The sequence below is a fragment of the Scleropages formosus genome, chromosome 18 (genome assembly GCF_900964775.1).
Source record: "Scleropages formosus chromosome 18, fSclFor1.1, whole genome shotgun sequence".
NCBI classification, from domain to species: domain Eukaryota; kingdom Metazoa; phylum Chordata; class Actinopteri; order Osteoglossiformes; family Osteoglossidae; genus Scleropages; species Scleropages formosus.
Window position 1 is genome coordinate 18213906 of NC_041823.1, and position 20906 is coordinate 18234811.

At 43.3% G+C, this 20906-nt stretch overlaps 2 protein-coding genes across 5 annotated transcripts; both read left to right on the forward strand.

Annotated features, from left to right (window-relative positions):
- Positions 1-68: 68 nt before the first annotated feature.
- Positions 69-5090, forward strand: LOC108925002 (uncharacterized). 3 transcript variants are annotated; one of them, XM_018736699.2, is made up of 7 exons: positions 69-221; positions 569-889; positions 1316-1541; positions 3585-3721; positions 4405-4503; positions 4758-4804; positions 4932-5090. In XM_018736699.2, the coding sequence occupies exons 1-7, from the start codon at positions 179-181 to the stop codon at positions 5070-5072; spliced, it is 1014 nt and encodes a 337-aa protein (XP_018592215.1). In that variant the 5' UTR covers positions 69-178; the 3' UTR covers positions 5073-5090. The 3 variants fall into 3 exon arrangements, with proteins under 3 accessions (XP_018592215.1, XP_018592232.1, XP_018592223.1); XM_018736716.2 differs by having other exon boundaries at positions 69-152; XM_018736707.1 differs by lacking the exon at positions 69-221 and adding an exon at positions 234-314.
- Positions 5091-5638: 548 nt separating this feature from the next.
- On the forward strand, positions 5639-18187 carry clk2b (CDC-like kinase 2b). 2 transcript variants are annotated; one of them, XM_018737787.1, is made up of 14 exons: positions 5639-5784; positions 7857-8038; positions 8499-8796; positions 8921-8932; positions 11270-11360; positions 12475-12541; positions 12784-12900; positions 13661-13827; positions 14808-14902; positions 15251-15380; positions 15510-15592; positions 16303-16382; positions 16779-16869; positions 16981-18187. In XM_018737787.1, the coding sequence occupies exons 2-14, from the start codon at positions 7857-7859 to the stop codon at positions 17179-17181; spliced, it is 1614 nt and encodes a 537-aa protein (XP_018593303.1). In that variant the 5' UTR covers positions 5639-5784; the 3' UTR covers positions 17182-18187. The 2 variants fall into 2 exon arrangements, with proteins under 2 accessions (XP_018593303.1, XP_018593312.1); XM_018737796.1 differs by lacking the exon at positions 8921-8932.
- The last annotated feature ends 2719 nt before the right edge of the window (positions 18188-20906 follow it).

Consider the following 20906-nt stretch of genomic DNA (forward strand, 5'->3'; position numbering starts at 1 on the left):
TGTGTTAGTTCAGTTTCGAAGGGTACAGCTCGTAGCTGTTTTTCCACTGCAGTTGGAACAGCCCCCTAACACACATAGAGCACGAAATGTGTCTCATCTGGTGAAGACCTGCACCATTTTTCACTTGGAGGCAACCTGTACAAACACAGCAGGTGATCTGAACCGGCAGCTGTGTAACATGTTCAGGATTCTCTGTATTTCTATTTGTGTTATAACCATCGGTGAGTCTCTCTTCTGCCGAAAGGCCTTGCGAAAAAGGCGCATAAAATTGTTCTGTTCTCAGAATTTTCACCGAATACTTTGAAATAATTAAGGTGAGAGGCGGGACAAGTTGTGTGGTCTATTCAGAATTATAACAAGCTATTCAAACTTTGTTTACCTTTGTTTAACGCACTTATGCATTACAGAAAAGATCAGTGCGAAGCTTGTTTCTTATTATTGCCTTTATTAAATCTGTTATGAATAACCTTAATGTTTTAAACGTACTACTGAATGTTTTTTTTTTTTTTTCTGTAGCTTATGAATTCTGATCAAATACTGTTCTCTCCTGATATTTTATTTCCCTCAGACTGTTCTCTATCAAATATCCCAGTTGTGTTTTCCTCCCCGGGCGACAACGTTTCCCTGAGCTGCTTCTGTCCCGGAAGCCTAGCGTGTTATGAACAGCTCCTGCAATGGCTTCACATCAGACCCAATGGATCGATGGAGATTGTTGATCTTGGAGATGGAAACAAAAAGTCTAGGTTTAGCCGCACAACACACAACAGTAGCACTTTTTTGTTAAACATCCTAAGCGTTGAACCAGAAGATTCTGGTCGTTATTACTGTGCAGAGCACAGTGCTAGCTATCTCGCCTTCTATGATAAAGGAGTCATTCTATATGTCGGAGGTGAGTAGAAAACCTGTTTTACAAACGCCATTTTCAAAAAAATGGAAAATAATGTAAAAATTGATGGAAAACGGATCGGTTCTGTTATTTGTGGACTTGGCCGTGGCTAGCAGGCAGTCTGCAGAATTGGAAAATTGATGAATTAATTAACTATGCTGGATAGAGAAAAATAAAGAAATAGATTTGTATTTACAGTGGGTCTGGGGTTCGAGTCCCGCTTGGGGTGCCTTGCGACGGACTGGTGTCCCGTCCTGGGTGTGTCCCCTCCCCCTTCAGCCTTGTGCCCTGTGTTGCTGGGTTAGGCTCTGGTTCGCCATAACCCTGCTTGGGACAAGTGGTTTCAGACAATGTGTGTAAAAAAAATAAAAGTAGTGTATTGCAGAGATGTTGAAATTATGCTGACTGACGTTGTGTTTTCCTGGATAGATGTATGGACAAACAGGAGTGAAATTATGATTCTGACCCAATGGTGGGATGACCAGACTGGGAATTTGACAGTGGATGGAAACTCTGAAGGTGAAGGTCCAGCAGAGCTGCTATGTGTTGTAACTGGCCTGAATGCACCTTGGATCCCTGTGACCTGGAAGTCATCTTTTGATCGAAGGAGGAACCCCACTAACCAGACCTGGTCAACAAAATTATCCCGGGACGAGTGAGTAAGGGTACAGTGTACAGAATGTAAACTATTAATTTAGAATAAAAAATTGTCTTAAAACCGTGCATAAAAAAAAATGTATTCCATTACATTAACCTTCACCATACTGACCAAAAACCAATCATAACTGAAGCTTTAAAGAAATTACTAATCATATGAAATAATTACACTGGTGTCACAACTTGACATGATTTGTGGGTAATAGTTCTCATCCTTGTCTGAATTTTGAGGGAGACACTATGTATGATCAGAAGTGACATTTAATGTAGAGTGATGGGGCATGAAATATTGGTCTCTGGAATATGAGACAAAAAAATCCAAAGTAATAATAACAGTAGTTGCAAAATAATATTGCCTTCAAACTGAGCCTTCTGTTTAATCATTTATCATGGTGTTACATTTCTCAGACATTACAATTTTTTACTTTGTAGCTCAGAAAGCATTAAATTTAAATAAAAGATAATTATATGCCGTAAATATTATATCACTGGTAGGCTCGATAATTTTTAACCGTTCAGAAGTTATTCTAATATTATGGAATGCATTTTAGATGTGTTTTTGAAAAGACTTGCAAATGCTGAAAAATTGTGCATTGGCACACAATTTATGACTTACAATCTTTATACACTGTTCATTACAGAAAACATGTTTTTCAGCTGAGTCTCCATTATGATTTCCATTCAGTTCCTCTGGTACTGAGGTCTTAGACTGCAACTTTTCTGCATAACCTTCTACTTGACTTGAACAATTACTTCTATACCTTTATTGTATTGACAGGTGTTTCTACCTATATAGCAATAATATAGTTAAATCCTAAAAAAGCAACTTGATAGTTAATTCTTGGACAGTACTGTACATTTTTTAATGTCAAAAATAAGTAGGAAGTTTTGAATAAAGGATGTGTAACAAAAACCAATAGACAAAATAGCCCATTTTTTGGATTTACTGTTAACACCCCTGCACTAAAAGGACACTACTGCATAGTGCATCTTTGCATTTGTGTTTGATATGTGTTCACAAGATCGCCTTAATCAGACTGTGTTTGTTTTTCTATTTTGTTCTGCTCTGTATAACCACAAGGATGCTAAAGTGCTTTATTTGAAACTCTGTCTTGTTAAATGCAATCAAACATTGATACTGTTTTCTGACTTTTAAAAATGATTTGAAGCGAAAAAATTGAATACCTAATTAAGCAGTACTGATTCATTAAAGAGGGGGTGCGGTGGTGCAGTGGGTTGGACCACAGTCCTCCTCTCCGGTGGGTCTGGGGTTCGAATCTTGCTTGGGGTGCCTTGCGACGGACTGGCGTCCCGTCCTGGGTGTGTCCCCTCCCCCTCCGGCCTTACGCCCTGTGTTGCCGGGTAGGCTCCGGTTCCCCGTGACCCTGTATGGGACAAGTGGTTCTGAAAATGTGTGTGTGTGTGTGATTTGTTAAAAAAAGCTGAAAGAAAAGTTGCATAGCCTGTCAGTTGCAAGAATGAGTGTTGTTTTCTGCTGCATTTGAGTTCTGTGTGGCCCTAATAATATCTATGCTGCAAACACTCAATCCCAAACACTTCCTTGTTTAACAAATATGCAGGTGATATATTTTTTAACACGGAAAAGGGTACATAGAGGGCTGTATGTATGCAAAATATCTGTTTTTATAGCTCTTTTTAACTAGTCAAGGCAATCCAATCTGATTTTTCAGATTATTTTGTCAAATGTTGGAATGCATATGCTATAATACCCTAGAGCAAGGTACTTACCCTAAATTGCCCCAGTGAAAATTACCTGGGTGCATAAATGGGTAAATAATTGAGGGTAGGGTATCACAGTGAGTTGCTTTAGAGAAAAAGGGGGAAAATGAATAAATGTACAAGAGTAAAACCGTGCTTGATTTAATTAAGTGAAATAAAAAAAGACTATCCATGAATATATACCCAAAATTTGCATGTCAGATGACAACAATAGAAAAAATTTACATTTTTTAAGACTTTTTTATTTCTTTCCAACTGTTTTTTGTAATAATCCAAATACATTTATGTCATTTTCATACAGATATTGTGTTATAAGTCAGTTACAATTGTTGGAGGATCTGGACAGGGATGAGTTGGAGGAATGGTGGTGTGAGGTCCAGGTTGGCAAAAATCACTTTCACAGAAGTTCTTCATTTCAGTGGAGGAAAGAAGAACAAGGTTAGTTTGAAGGGCTGTCATTAGACTGCTACTGAACAAAACTGAGTCCAGCTGCCTAAACGTAAGGCCAACAAAACTGTGTATTAAAATTTCAGTGTTTTGACACAAATCAAGCACGTACACTTTTGCCCAACACATCATTTCGAACAATTATATTTTTGTTTAAAGGATAAGTTTCCTCAAAAACTTACATTTCTTAACATTTCATTTCCTTAAAATTAAAATTGTGGCATGCCACTGAGGGTTAATTTGCACAGGTGGAATGATAAACAATTTAAATTGCTTAAAATTTAACTTGAGGGTAAAATGAGAGATTTTCCCCTTACATCTCCCCTATTTATAGACCTCCCATAATTTACTGTTTAATGCATTTTACACATAAAACTTCATCAGAAAAATCCCATCACAACAGATGACTGGTTAGATTCTTTTGGGGCTTAAACTATTACACAGGGTTTTCTTGGCGTATTACATTTATTGCTGGAATTTTGTTTTCGTGACAGTGATTTGCTTTTGTTGTGTATTCGGTGTTTTTTTAAACACTTTATTAATGTTTAATAAAGTTTGGAAAGAAAAATACACGTTTACACAGGTGTTGTGTTACACAATATTTTACACACTGGAAGTTACGTCTGTTTGTATTCCAATTGCTTGTACTCATGCAGTTCTGTTATATGTTTCAGGGTGGAACGGAGTTGTGCTCTACACTGTCATAGTGGTGTGCATTCTGTGCGTTTGTCTTCTGAGCATCCTTTGTTATTACCGACATCATCGACTAAGAGGTACAGCATGTGTCTCATGCCCACCAGGCACTCCCCTTTGGGGGCGAGTAATGTTCAACTGTGTGAACACTTTGAAAAATGGAATTTACATTTCTGCATGAGTGACTGCTTATGTGTGTCAAGGAACAGAGAGCAAAGTAATTTGTGAAAAGCACATGACTACACAACAGAAATAAACATGAGAAATTAAAAAATAAAAATAAAAAAAGGCACAGAGGCACATCTTTCAGGAATTGTTTCTTTTTCATTTTCAGGTTCACCACCTCGGGCAGCTGGCGTTTCGCCTTTACCTGAAAGTCAGGTGCGTTCGTATTTCACGTATGAATATACATGATTCACTCGGCGCTTTTCCTTTACTGCGGAAACAGTTTCTCTTCATTAATCTGCTGGCATCGTTGATCAGTCCATATGTGCACATCTTCTTCTAGGGGGACGTGACCACAGGCGTGACGTACGCTCATCTGGACTTTAAAGGACCCAAGGACAAGAGGAAACGCATAAAAAGAAAGGCTGACAATCATACGGACAGAATGGTTTATAGTGAAGTCCGATATAAGTCTGAGAGTTAAAAATTGTGATTTTCCAGTTTCCAATTCCAACATTTCCATGGAAAAGACCAGTTTGAGGAACAGCCCAAAGAGAAATGGCTGATTTCAGATGCAGACTTTTCATCCCCCCCAACAAACAACTTGAACTTGGCACTGAGTGTAGGCCCTCATTCTGTAACAGTAAATAAATGTCATGTTTATTGTGTAAAGGTTGTTATACATGTGTGCAGGTTATTCATCATGTCTTTTTTATGAGATACAGTATATTAAAGGACATACAATATTCTTTCTGTTCATTTTACAAATAAATCTTACATTGCACCACAATGCTCTACTTCTCCTTATTCAGAAACTACATAATATTTGTGCAGTTTTTTGTCAATTTGTCAATTATTACCATACTGTTACTTGTGTATCGTAAGGTTTATTGGTGCAACATTTTATAACGTTTTATTACGAGAAGCAATAACGACTCCTCAGAGACGGTACACTCCGTTTTCAACGTAACACCCCGCCCGCCGTACCCAGCGTACTCTAACACCGGCTCGTAATATGAGCGAGGTCGTTTTAGCTCGGGAGCGCGCACGTCAGCGAGAGCACAACGTGAACGTGTGAACGCGCGAGCGAGGTGGTGAAGCTTTCTGGGGGGAACGTATTCTAACGCGGGGACCGAGAGAGAGACGTCAGCACGGATTTCCTTTGGGATAAACGGACCGGCCTCGCTGCTAAAACGGTAAATTGAAGTCAATTCTCATGCTTTGCGTTCTTATAGAGAGAGCGAGCCTGATAATGTGGACGGTGGACCGGCGGGGGAAACGGCGAGCCCGAGCGGAGTGCTCCCATGTCCTCTCTCAGCGAGCACGCAGCGCGGCCCCTCACCGCTGCGGCGGCGCTCTCGGCGCGCGACGGATAGTAAGATGGCGGCCGATGCACTGTTACTGCGCAGCGCCGCTCGGCTCGCTGCGCTGTAAAATGGCGGACTGGAAATACGCGGAGAGGGCCTCTCAAACAAGCCGTGCAGGCATGCAGGTGGCGCTCGGCTGTGTCGACGTAGCTCTCAAAAGGCGGCTAATTATGAAGGTAATGAAGGTTAGCTTCACCCGGCCGTCGGCGTCGATAATCTCTTAGACTTAGGCGGCAGGCAGAGTCACTGAGTGAGTTAGTCAGAGTAAGTCGCCCGGCCGTTCGCGACCGGCGGCGGCGGAACGAAGTCGACTAGTCTAATCCTCCTCGGCTCCTTAGCTTCGCGATTTTCCTCTTGTCATTGTTTACCGTCGAGGTGTCGAGTCCCTTGAGTCGCAGCGCGCACAGACCCTCCGAAGTCAAAGTGTCCGCTTGCCTGGCTGAATTGTCCCTGTTACAGTTACACACACCCCCCGTAGCAGCGCGGTGGCAGCGAGCGCCTGAGGAGCAGCCGGGGAATGTGTGCGCCTGCGGCGGCGGCGGAGCCCCCAGCCAGGCCCAGTACTAGGCCAGTGTACAGCTGCCTGGGTGCCAGAAGTATTCAAGTGTCGCGAATACTTGTGTCGATCGCCTCTGTCGGCGTCCACATGATCATGATGATGATGGAGCGACACACGGCTGCACAGCCCTGGCCTGCCGACCGACGGCCACAACTGGGGGGAGGATGAGGAGCACGTCTCGTAGACTCGAGTCTCGAGTCGGTAGTCCCTCTGCAACAGGCCGGAGGAAGAGAGTCTGCCACCTCTCTCGCTTATTACAAGTGTTGTTATTGTTGTTCAAGAAGTTGTTCTTGTTGTTAGTGAGTGTAGCAGAGCCAGACGCAGCTGTCCGGCCCAGCGGCGCGGTCAGTGATACAGAACGACACGGACTACCGTGGTGTGTTCTACTCTTCTTCCTGCATCTCGGCACCATCGTTGTCACACTGTGAATATTCAGTTAGACTTGATTAAATGTCCGTGTTCTCTTCCGGTATGCTTTCCATTCCATGATGAGCTCTGATGATGGAACTTGCTCACACTGTTGGGTGAAACTATGTGCCCGAGGGGCCCTAGGGACTGGGATTCTGTGTGTATAGGGCCTAAACCATTTGATAAGTCTTTGTGCGAAAGATGAAATACGTATTTGATTTGGTGCCAGCGAGCTTCCGTTCTTTGGCAGCCGTGACGAAGAGCTCGTTCGCGTGCCCTCGTTCGCCGCTTGATCAAGTTGATGGTGTGGGTGAGTGGAAACGGGAGCACAGGAGCGTAGGGCCCGCTCTCCTCCTCCAGTGCCTCGTATTTAATACGCCACGCAGTTATTGTTCCGCAGAACAGCAGCGTCAACGGCCGTGCCGTGGGCACGTCTGCGACACGGAGACGCTTGAGCGCAGCCCATCTCCACGTTGCCAGCTTGTGCTCATTTCTAATCCTTAACCGTGGTCCTCGGTGTGTATGTGGGGGGTGTTCGTGGTCACCTACCTACGGCTCCCCCCACCGTCTCACGCTTTCTCAGGAATCTCGACATGCATCTGCGCTTGCATAAATTGATGGTCGTGTGACCTGTCTGTCTGTAATATCACTTATTTAATTAAATGCAGTTTTTAATTTTTCCACATGTGCTTTTGACAGATGGTCCTCACTTAAAGTATATTACTCTCCATGGTGTAGTTCTGTTCCTCATTTGCCTCTGCTCTTGCATATAACTTTCTGAGTAGCGTGTATTTATTTCTGTATCTCCCATCTGTTATGTACATGTTTTCCTGCAGTTTTTCTTGTATAATTTGATCATGTTTTCACCATCTGTATCTAACCTTGAAAAAAATTGCACATAAGTTTACTTTGTTGCCCTGGTCTTCCACCTCAGATGCCTCATACTAGGCGGTACCCATCCTCGGAGCGGGCCAGTAGAGGCAGCCACCAGGATCGGTACCGAGGTCGTAAGCATCGGCGCCGACGAACCCCCTCTATCTCCTCCAGCAGCGACAGAGAACGGGAGCGTAGAGGCGGGGTACACAGGCGCGAGGACAGCTACTTGCGCTCCAGGAGGTTTGTACATTTGCTCTGCGTGTGTCTTTCACCCACTGCTTCATACACTTCAGCTGTTGTATAAAGAAACTGAAGTATAGACTTCTAAAACGGTCAACAGTGATTAAAAAAAAAATGCACTTATCCAAACAGAATTAATCGTAGGAGGCCATTTTTGGTAAAGAGGTTTTACCATGAAGATTTTGAGGCCATGTGGCAGAGGTTGCTGACCGTTTCTCTTGCAAGTTTGCCTAAGTTTGAAAAAAGAAAAAAGCATAATATCTGGCTCTCTGTACATTGATCCAATAAGCATAATTATGATTTCACCAGTCAAAAAACACAAGGTGTAAACATCTTTTTCTTTGGAGAGAAATGTCTGCTCAGTGAATACATGTACATGTAAATATGACTTATCAGAAGTTCCTTGCATTGGATGGAGCCTGACTGAAAATCTTCACCCGGTATTCTCATTTGCCCCAAGCTATGACAATCGTTCTTCAGACCGGAGGCCATATGACCGACGCTATTGCGAGGGCTACCGGCGACTGGACTACAGCCGTGAGAGGGAGCGCGACAGAGAGAGGGAACGGGAGAGGGAGCGGGCAGCTGCTGAAGGCTACTACACTCACGCCGACTTCACCCCCCGCCCCTACGACTTCAGACGAGACAGAGAAAGGGAGCGCAACAGGGAGCGGGAGGAGTCGTATGGGCGGAAGGGCAGCAGGCGTAAGCACAAACGAAGGAGGCGTAGAACCAGGTCCTATAGCGGATCCTCATCGGTGAGTTCTGACCCAGATATGTCGTTCTACCCCACTCCCACTTTACTTGTTCTATATCTCCTGTCTCTTCCTTCCTATCCCTTCCCTTTCCTTAAATCTCCTTCTGTAACACTCTTTTCCACAGCTCTTGGACTTGGTAAGTAGGAAAAACTTTTACATAATGTTTTAAATATATGTGCATACATATGTAACGTGCCCTTTTTATTGATACGTTTTTTTTTTTTTTTTTTTTTAAAAATTGGCTATGGAGGAAATGACATTTTCTCCCTTGACAATCCAGGAGTATTTCTAATTTTGCACAAAACACAGGCATTGTAGTGTTTGTTTAGTTAATCCAATTAAAATAAAGAGCCAAGAATATGCCTGGATGGATGTGGATGTAGTGGATAGTTTCATGTTTTTTTTTTTTTTTTTTTTGTCACTGAACTTCGACCTCTAGTCCTTCTTCATTTTTAAGGGCTTCATTGTTTTGCTATGAATCCATTCATCTAGTGAACTTTGAGCTCTTTATGCCAGCTCAGAATATATAATCCAAGATGCCACAAAGTCTTACTGGTATTGACAGTACTGTGTAATTAGTGATGCACGCAGTTCATAAATGTATCAGTTTTTCATTCAAATTCACCCATTTTCAAAAATGACATTTTGACATTTTCAAGGTGCAGGTTATAATTTTCATGTCAACATGTTAATGTGTTTTTAAGGCATTTATATAACCAATTTGTGTATAGATTTTTGGAAGAATGTAAAAAGCGTTACGTATAATAAAGAAAAGGCCGTGTTTTGGGTAACATCATAGGCAGGTATGAGATTGTTAATACGGAGGGGAAATTTTGGTGCAGGGCATAAGGGGTTTTTAAGGAGTGCAAGAAGAGAAATTGGATCCTGTTTTGTCCGTTCTCAAAATTTTGATTCGCAGCTCAGGATTTTCCCAGGAGAGTCATGACCAGGGGTTTATTATTAGTATCAGTCTCAGCTCTCACCCTCCTTGCTTTACCCCTCATATTGCTCCCTCTTCTCTCCTTCCCTGCTGCTGCTCTCATTTCTCCTCCTTGTTGCTTTTTCCACTCTTTTCATAAATGTTTACCTGCTGTCTATTTGCTTTCTACCTTTTTCCCTCATCCCTGCTTTTTTCCTTTAGAAAAAGTCCAACATCTTGTTCTTTTTGTACTTTTCCCCTCTTTCCTGCTTCTTTCTTTCATGTCACCCCTTTCTCTCTCTCTTTTAATCCTTCTTCCAGTTGCAATGGGCAAAATAGAATTGTATTCTGTGTGTGCCTCGTGCATCAGCTGTTTCTGCCTGTGCCCGTCTGTGAGTACTTGCTGCCTTTCTTTGACTCGTGTGTGTGTGTGTGTGTGGTTTTTTTTTTTTTTTTTTTTTTTTTTTTTTTTTTTTTTTTTTTTTTTTTTTGAGCGTTTTCTACTGCCGTATTGGGTCCAACCTAGAAGTGCCTATATTGTGCATTCATGGACTCTATTTCAGTATGGTTGTGTCAGTCATTTTTCATAAACATGACCTGGTCTCTCTCCAGTAACTTCTTAGCATTGCAGGTCTTTGACACAGATATTAATAACACTACTGTGTGGATGTAAACAGTTTGAGAGCTTCTTGGTGAGCACCACACAGTCTTTTCGCAATACTTGCTTCTGCATTGAAGTAGGGGTGAGGAATTTTAGTTGCAGACCTCTGAAGAAACACGAGAGGAGAAGGCAACCTTGTGCAGATAATTTTATAGTACTGTCAATCCAGTGAGGCAGAGGTGAGCAAATGTGCAATGGCTTGCGAAAGTTGCGTTGTGTTGCTGTGAGTGTTTTGGGCCTTTATGTGACCTAGTCTCTACAGTTAACTCTGAATATCCTCTGACCTGCTTCTTGACACATCTTGGTTGCGTGTCATTTTCTGACACCTGTGACCTTATTGTATCTGTGTGGGGGCACAAAGCGGGTGTGGGTGTGGGTGTAGGTTGGTGGGGGGGGGGGGTACATTGTGGGTCGGGGTGCCGCTGCTACTATTTATACTCCTCAAGAGTCTCTGCTTTCATTTGAATTTGATTTTTTTGCCTCAAGTAATTTTTATTTTTGAATGTGTTTGCAGATTGGATCAACTTAGTACTTTTCAAATAGTGGGCAAACATGTTACATTTATTGCTCTGGTTATTTTAGTACATGTGTTTCTAGATAATGTCATTGGACATTAAAAAGGGAGAAAAACAGGAGACAGATAGGAGTAAGAAACAATGTGATATTTGACTTGTTCCCTTGCACTATATCCCTATCGTTATATATTCCTCACGTGGTGTCATACGAATCACCTTATGGCCGCCCATTCTACCTACAACAACAACAACAACAACACCTCCTCCTCTTCCTGTACCTCCACCTGCGACCGTTACGCCACCTTCACATCGCCGTGGCAATGGCTGGCCCCCCTCCCCCCCCCGGTTGTGTCGTCCCCGAACCCTGGCGGCCCACAGAGGAGCAACAGCCGGACGCGGGCGTTGAGTGTGAGGGACGACGAGGAAGGGCACCTGATCTATCGGAGTGGGGACGTCCTGCAAGAGAGATGTACTCACTGCCACTACTTCTCGTAACCCTTCTCCATCTCAGTATATCCATAGAGCAGTCAAAGAAAGACGATTGCCTAAGGATCATGTTAGAATGCTGTCCGCTCTATCTGCCCCTCTTGAAAAGCTGATGGATTGAAGTACACATGCATCTATTGACCTTTCTTTATAGATATGTGTATATTCAAGCGAAGACATTTTTAGCTAATTTTCAATGGTACAGATTTTTTTTATGATTTTTGTATGCTTTCTATATACAGAATGAAAACAACTGAGAACAAAAGATAAAAATGAAAAGTTCAAGGTCATCTGGTTTTCCCTCCCTCTATCACTTTAATCCCTACACATTCCTATGTGGTCTTTAAAAGCATCTTGAAATAAGACCCACGTTAATTTTAAAAATGCAGCAAATTTTTTTTTTTTCTTTTATTTGCGGTGTTAAATTTATGTGGTTTTGGATTAATTCAGTTGTAGGCCAGAAGCTACAGTGAATTAATTTTTACTGGTATCCTGTCCTATTTTCTCCCTGAAGGTATGTTTGCTTAGAGAAAAATGTAGATAAAAGTGAACGCTGGCTTTGGTCATGTAGTGTTTTGTCTGTCCTCAGTCACCCCCTGCACCTGAAATATACGACTTTGGAGGGGAGATGAGCTTTATAACTGAACCCTTCCCTTTTTCCTTACCCCGCATACTCCTTCTTCCCTGTATGCCCCAGTTCCACTCTCCAGGAGAGGCTCTATTGTGTTTTTCAGGAGATTCAGCTGTATTTGTTTGGTGGAAGGTGGAAAAATTAGCTAGTCATTTTGATAAGATGACATCCCCAAAACAGGACTGAAACACCACAGCAGCTTCAGGAAAGACAGTGCATGTAACTCTTGTTTAGTTTGAGATCCTGTCATAGTTGGACTATGTAACATGACACCGCTAACAGTTAATCTTTCGTTTCCAAGGAATGCTTTTCAGTTGTATTTTACTCCTGTAAGCTCTTGGAAAGGTAGTTGGCCCACCTATGAATGGGGAAAGTGGTCCTCACTGAGTTCCTCTGCCTTTCTACACCTCTAACTGTTTGCATTTGTTCTGTCTCTTTGTCTCTGTTGTCTGTCTCTGTCCCACAGATGAGATTGTCAACACATTGGGGGAGGGCACCTTTGGGAGGGTAGTACAGTGTGTGGACCATCATAGGTAGGTGCCGTTCTATAATTACCAACTTCTGGATAGATACAAAAGTGGTTGAAGAAGTTGCCAGTATGTCCTCATAGAGATGCATGTATGAATGTTTGCTTTTAACCAAAGTGGCCTCAACTTTATTAAATAAAACAAGACAAATCGCCTTTGGAAGGACTGTGGCTGGCATGCTGGTGTCATTCAGTCAGATTTGTTTTTCAGTTTTGCTGTAAGTATGTGTTTCTGTGCCTTTATAACAGGGGTGGAGCTCGTGTCGCCTTAAAAATCATCAAAAATGTGGAGAAGTACAAAGAGGCAGCGCGGCTGGAGATCAATGTGCTGGAACGCATCAACGAGAAGGACCCAGAGAACAAGCAGTAAGTGTTGTAGCTCCATGGGAAAGTGGTACATCCCTGCAATGTGCAAGGATCCAGATTTTGTGAGACACTGCTCTGCCACACGTCGGAGTTCTAAAATCTGAATTCTCGTCAGATGTGGAAAGCCGAGTTCATTTGACTTCCACTAATATTTATCAGTATGAATATTGTACGTTGCAAATCTGTAGTTTCATATGGATAAAAATAGTTGTATCGGTTTGTTACAGAATGTTTCTGTATTCTTCAGTTTGGGAAAGTTTATACTTAATTTATTTCCTCAAGGTCCTTTGAACTTTTTAAATTAGCTGTTTTCCCCCCCCACACTAATAGGTGATGCAGTAGACCTCTCAGTGTATTAATAAACCAGTTTATCTTTTGTTCATTAAATTCAGTCCTTTTCAGGAGAGAAATATGAATTTTTTTGGATTGCGCTTTAATAAAAGATGGCTGAGGCTGTGTATGCTTTGTATCCTACAGTAAAATGGAGTACTGGGTCATAGTTACTTCTAAACAATTTTGACAGAAGCATGTTAATATAGCTTATTTTGTTGTTGTTTGATCTGTAATTCAATATACAGAACAAATGTTGTGCAGCTACTGGACGTGTAACATCTATTTGCTCGTCTCTTTGTCACATCGCTCTGTTTTCTGTGTTTCTCCCTTCTGTCATGTTGCTTTTGCCTTCCTCTTTCCGGTTCTGTCTGTCTTTCGTCTCTGTTTTGCAACTCTCTGTGGCTCACTGTGGTTTATCCTTTCCCAGTCTGTGTGTGCAGATGTACGACTGGTTTGACTATCATGGCCACATGTGCATCTCATTTGAACTGCTGGCACTCAGCACCTTCGACTTCCTCAAGGACAACAACTACGTGCCCTACTCCATTGGCCAGGTCCGCCACATGGGCTACCAGATCTGCCATGCTGTCAAGTGTGAGTGCGCACAGGCCTGTTTGTTTGGTGTTCTGTCAGTACTCGACATGTGTGTAGACTGTCATACTCCTTCATACAGTTAGTGTAAGACCTCTTCCAGACTCACTTCGCCCATGATCTCTTAAGCTTATGTAAGGTGTAAATGTTCATGCACCATAACTTTATGATCATGCCCGGATAAGGCTTTACACAACCGCTGCATCTGTAATGTACATAAACGGAAGGTGATCTGGAATCATCTATTGAGTTTTATGCGGCCACTCGTGTGATGAACATTGGTGCATATAGTGGAAAGAAACTAACTTAAGAATCACGCCTGCAACTCTCTCTTTCTCCTAATGTAATCCACAAATTGTTCTCTGAGATGTATATCGCTTTGGAGAAAAGCATCTGCTAAATGAATAAATGTAAATGTAAGACTTGTTTCTATTCATTCACATGGTGTGAAAGTATAGACTCATTCTTACTCTTTCACATCATGTAACTCTCACACACACACCGTCTGAACCGCTTGTTCCATACGGGGTCGCGGGAAGCCGGAGCCTAACCCGGCAACACAGGGCATAAGGCTGTAGGGGGAGGGGACACACCCAGGACGGGACGCCAGTGCGTCGCAAGGCATCCCAAGCGAGACTCGAACCCCAGACCCACTGGAGAGCAGGACCCGGTCCAACCCACTGTGCCACCGCACCCCCATCATGTAACTATATAGGTTTTTATAACAGGTTCTCATACTCATTTGTTCGGTGTGAGTGTAAAGGCTCATACATTTTTACATCTAGTTCTGTAATTTATCCACTTGCCACACTTTTCTACAAGCACATCTTGTAGAAAGCACTCATGCTTGGGGTCCTCCTTGGGGTTCTTTTGCGCTTCTTAAATGTAAATTCAGTTAAGTTTTACACAGTGAGTTTGACCACTAGAGGGCAGGACTGTTATTTCAGAATCAGAATGTAATCATGTTCTCATTGTCCTTTCAGTTCTCCATGATAACAAGCTGACACACACTGACCTGAAGCCAGAGAACATCCTGTTTGTAAATTCAGACTACACAATTACTTACAATGCTGAAAAGGTAAGATGTGAGCACAGAGTTAAAAGAGGAGGATGCAGAAAAAAATTGCAGTGCAGTAGTGGCTGGTCTAGCCTCCACTTACATGTCACAGCTTGGGAAGGCATTCCTTGAGCTGAAGCCTGTTTCAGTCTGTAGCAGTACGTCTTCAGAATTTGTGGGCAAGCCGTTTTAATACAGATATCTGTTGACATATTGATAGAGTTCAGAGCTTCAGTTTTTTTTTTAAGCAGTTAAATTCTTTACTGTACTGCACAAAATGAGTAAGTTCAAAGAGTTATGTTGCTGCCGTGGTGTTTCCTCGCCGGTTCATTGTAACGATTCCTGTATGCCTTTGTCTTGTGTTTTCAGAAGCGTGATGAGCGGATAGTGAAGAACACATCTGTACGCGTGGTGGACTTCGGTAGCGCCACTTTTGATCACGAGCACCACAGCACCATTGTGTCTACTCGTCATTATCGTGCCCCAGAGGTCATACTAGGTGAGAACAACTGCCTGCCTGGACCTTTTGTAACAGAAGTAATTTAAATTCAAGATTGAAAGCTGGGGTTCTCCCCCGCTATATAAAATTAAATAAAATCTAACAATGTTCATGTCCTGCCTTTTCCAGAGCTGGGCTGGAGCCAGCCGTGTGATGTCTGGAGCATTGGTTGTATTCTGTTTGAGTACTACCAGGGATTCACTTTGTTTCAGGTAGGTTCTGTGACCTTGCAATGTTACGTGCATTGGTTTTGTAACAGTTTTAAATGCTGCAGCTCTGAAGTTTGTTTTGTGGGTGGGTTGATGAGTGTGTGTTTGTGGAAGGATGAGCAGTCGGTAACTGAACCCAGTCAAGGCTGCAGCGTCAGGGAGAGACAGCTGGGGGCTTCCACTGCCCCTAGAGAGCAAAACCCTGAGCTGACAGCAGGGTAGCACTGACAGAGAGCTTGGGACCGGAATAGCAACACGCTTTCTCAAATCTTAACGCCATGGGAGTGCCAGGGTATCATGGGGTACTATAAAGGTCAGGACAGATACAAGGTTTTCTCTCAGTCTCATGTAGCCTTTCATCAGCTGTGATATCACTGTAGTCCTCGAGAGCCGCGTTTGAATTTTACCGTGGAACCATTTTGTCTCCACGGTCTGTATTTGTTTTGGAGAGGGAGTCGTGCTGGAAAAGAGTTGTTAGGGTGGAGAAAACTGGTTTCCAGGTGTGGCTGCAGCATGTAGCCTTGGGTTGCCCCACAATAGCAGCTGCATTCAGGTCACGTTGTTTTCACTGTGCTCCCAAGAACACACAATTCTGTGCGCTCGTCTCCTGTCCTTGTGCAGACCTTGATCGTGGAGCGTCTTATGGGAAAATGTTCTCCCGTGGGCGTAGCTGTACTGCATCAGCTCTCACGTCATATGGTTTCCCTTAACAGACTCATGACAACAGGGAGCACCTGGCCATGATGGAGCGGATACAGGGACCAATACCATCCAGGATGATCCGCCGGACCAGGTCAGAGATTCCTTGCAATCAGTGCTGGACCTGGAGAACTCTCCCCTGCCTCATAGTTTCCCACATCCCCAGCTTTTACCCTTAACTGTTGCACTCCTTTGATGGTGGCATGCTTTATTATCAGTGTTCCCGTCCCTCCCACTGTTCTTTGCATGGTCTTGTACATTTGAGATGGAACATATAAAATGCAGTTTTTCTGTATACAGACTCGATGCTCTGAGTGATACGAGAACTATTTAGACTTGCTTTGCGTAGTCCCCCCCTCCCCATCAGCTTCGCTTTCAGATACTGAGCTGACACATATAACTGTCACAGCTGTAAGACATCCTCTCTCCCTGAAAGGGTTGCACTTATTTTTTATGTATGTGTTGACTGAAACTGTTGTGATTTCCTCAGGAAACAGAAGTACTTCTACCATGGCCGGTTAGACTGGGACGAGAACTCCTCCGCTGGAAGATATGTGAGGGAGAACTGCAAACCGCTGCGGGTGAGGAATGAACAGAGATTGGGGCACATAGGATTCCTTCAATTTCTGTTTTAAAAAGGTTTTAGAAACCCCCTGAGGTACTGACTTGCACCATGTGTGTCTCTCCTACAGAGGTACGTGCTGTCGGAGGCTGAAGAGCACCACCAACTGTTTGACCTGATTGAGGGCATGCTGGAGTATGAGCCTTCCAAGCGCTTGACACTTGCTGGCTGCCTTCGCCACCCCTTCTTCTTCCCTCTTCGAGAAGGGGGGCTCGGGGCAGACCAGTCAGGCAACAAGACTTGGGAGGGCAACCGTGATATCAGTCGGTGACCAAGGGGTGGGGCTGCAGGGGTCTGGACATGAAAGGGGCACAGCTGATGTACAAAATGGACTGTATGTGGGCAATAATACGAGGTGACTGGCAAAGGATCAGAAAAACAGAAGCCCTACTTCTCCACTCCATCCTCCTACTTTTCACCTCACTCGCCTTTCCTTCCCTCTTGTTTCTGTCCTGCCTGTCCACTCATGTGTACTGACCGAAAGAGGGATGGGCAGTGTGTAAACCTGAGGCAAAAACTGACCTGCTACCTTGTGGTGTAGACTTTGGAATGACACGCAGGTCACTGTCAGCCAATCCGAGATGGTGCCACCCATAGACTATTGATACTGGTGATTTGACAAGGAAGATCTGACACCCCAGTCAGTCTTCTTTTAAAGTCTTAACGGGAAGAAGGGAACAGCTTGTTGTTAGAAAAAAGCTGTGCAGATGGAAGAAGACGATCAGGGGACCTTTGTGTACTTGCCGAGTGTTCGTGGCTCTTCCAACCATGCACCCCGGCAGCCGACAAGGCAATAGGCTGATGTGCTAGTGCAGTCAGCGGGATCTGTGATATCACCAGCCAGCTAGTACACAGCACACCTGCCATCTGGATCTAATTGTTCGGAGTAAGGTGACACCATCCATCAAAGTGATCGACACTCCACACTGCCACTTGATTGGCTCTCATGGGGGATGTGATTTTCACAGCGTCAGCTTCTGTCACCATTTATCTTTGCTTCCTGTTAATACAGTAACAAGTTTTGACTGAGGCACACACACACAACACACAGTTTACCTGTTACAAAGAATTCTATCTGTGTGACGTTTAAACAAAGCACACATGGTTGTACCTACTTTTGATACATACTCAGTGCTACAGGCAGGACATCCACACGTTTACAGTATTTATTTTGAGAAGCTGGTACTAAGCTTCTTTTTTTTTTTTTGTATGAATGGATTGTGTATAAAGTGTATATACATACAATTCTGTAATAAAAGTCAACTCCTATAATGGCCCTTATTGGCTTCTGTTTGTGGCAAAACTGACATGTGACTTAGTGATACACAGAATGATACTGCTGCAGTGAATGAGTGTATTTAAAGGTTTGTGATTTTTTTTCTTTGAACTCGTAGACCCAAAGAGGAAGAAGAGCAGCTGGTAACACATGGTTGTGTCTGTCTGAGACCCTAACACTCCTGGTGTGTGTTTCAGAGTTGGCACTACCTAATGGAGAGCCCATCTTTAAGGCAGTTTTAATGGTGTGTTAATGTGGATGAATGTCGTTGGCACTGAAGGCGGGATACTGGGCTCTGCCTGCGAGTGTCCTCCGTGTGGTTTGAGTGAGACCTTGTCTGTCACCTGACTCCCATGTGTGCTGGAAGATGTCTTGCCTAATGGCTAATCCAGGGTAGCTGCTTTGTGCTTTGCCGCTGTCAGGGCAGTTTCACTCTGCCTTAACATGTTTACTGCTCACTTCTACTGATCCTGCTGCCTTTGTGGGAAAACAAATTCAAGTGTTCAGGGTTTTGTACTTGCTCTAGGCAAATTTGAATGACTGAAACGCTTGAGCAGGACTCATTGCCATTTGGTTTTCTAAGAAACTAGTGACCTTGTGGCTGTTCATGCCAGACGTCCTTCACGTGTGCCGGCACTGATCCAACCAGAATCCTTTAATCTTCTCTGGCTCGTACCTCTGCGTACAGAAGGGAGGCCAGTAGTAGCCTGCTGCCTCTACGAGATCAACATGTGCACTCTGACTTAAGGCTCTCAGGCAGCAACTATGGCAGTGCCACACATCCTTTGATCAGCAAGGTTTCTACTAGCAAATCTCATGGAAGACGTTTAAAAATAGGAAAATATTAAGTGCCAATATACACTAAACAAGTCGACGTTTGTGTTGATTTACTCTTGTGGAACCAAGACTGAGCTGCATACATCGTTTAAGCGTGAGGATGTTAGCTTTAATGCGAGGCTGGCCGAGCCATTCTGCCGTGCCTCTAAGGGCTCTCTGCAGAAGTTACTGATGGTGTCCTCACCCGTCAAAGCTGAAGGCCAGAAGAGGCGGGGGAGAATTCAGGACTAACAGACCTTGAGAGTGCTGGAAATTCACGAGGCCAGTGTCAAATGTGTGGGAGAAGGGCGGTTTGTGTGATTTCACAGGGCTGCGGGGGGTTGGAATGGAGCGATTGCTAAAATTTTACTGGAAGAGCCCTACAGATTGGTTTCATAAAAGCTTAAGTAAAAAAAATCTGTTAATGTCTAATGAGAAAATTTAAGACAACAGTTGAGTGAACATTCACAGGTGGCACAGTACTGGATAGGTGTGCAGTTGGTGCAGATGGAGGACACCTGTGTGCTGACACCTGTGCTCATGGCTGTATTCCTCTCACCTGCGATCCTCCATCTGCTGCGGTTCACAAATGCAAGCACACAGTGGAGGAAGGGTGTGGTGTCATCTGCCCATACTGGCTGCAGGAGCCCTCACAGATTCAGCCAGCTGTTCCCTTGTGCTGGACATGTTCTGGGAAGGAGATTCCATATTTGTTTTACGCTTAGCCTAAACCTACCTTCCTTTAAGACTGATAATTAGTATACATTTGTAAACAAATGTATATTGATTATCTGCACTGAAAATACATCGATACAGAAAGTGCTTATTTGGTAGAAGGTTGAAATGGCCTGCAGCCAGCAGTGGGAAGCGTAAGGAGATACACCCTCAACAGGATGCCGATCCATCACAGGGCGATCTTATATACACACACACACACACACGGTGGCTTACCTGAAACAGGTCTTTAGAATTTGAGAGGTGAGGCACTGGTGAGACCTGCTGGACCACTGTGCCACAAAAATATGTACATCGCTGCAAATCTAAACCATCAAATACAGGTGCGGGAAAAAAAACGAAACTAAACAGGAATTGCTTCTCTTGTCGTACAAAAATACGTAGAGAAAAATTTTGGTGCACGGTTATGGGCACAGTGCACATACCAACCTTCCTTTGGTGACTCATGGTACCACTTGATCAGGTACCACTTCAGCATCCGACTTTCTTGTTTCACTTATGTTCGCTCCTGTACCACCATTATTCAGGAAATTGTGTAGTGTATACTGGTGATTTTTTTTATTTTCTGATATTTGTATTAGTAGAACAGATGTTTTCATAAGCATGCTTATTTTATATCTACTGTTACTTTGGTTTCCTCCCGAAGTCCAAAGACATGCTGTTCACGTTCCCCCACAGTGTGTGTGTTCCACTGATGTATGGATGAGTGACCCAGTGTAAGTAGTGTATCTAGCAGTGTAAGTCACCACGGTGAATAAGGTGTGTGGGCTCATAACGCTACACAGAGTTCCTTGGAAGTTACTTTGGAGAAAAGTGTCTGATAAATAAACGTAAATAATTACATGCAGAAAGATGGGATTTGACCATTGAATGACAGTCAATACTGTTAAATGGTGTTACTCTTCATTTGACAAGTAGAGATTTTTTCAATTCCAACATTTGTCAGTCAGTGACATATGTGTCGCACCACTTTCTTATAAGGTCGTTGATCACAATATTCAAATTAGTGCCAACTAATTATTTCCAACTAGCATCGCTGTTTAAAAGCAGTGCTTGTTAATGTTTTATTCAAAAATGTAATATCACACCTTTTTAATTGTTAGGTACGAACAGCTGGTTGTGGGGTTAAGTGAATTAATTGTTTTTATGAGTTAGTAACTAAGAGATGG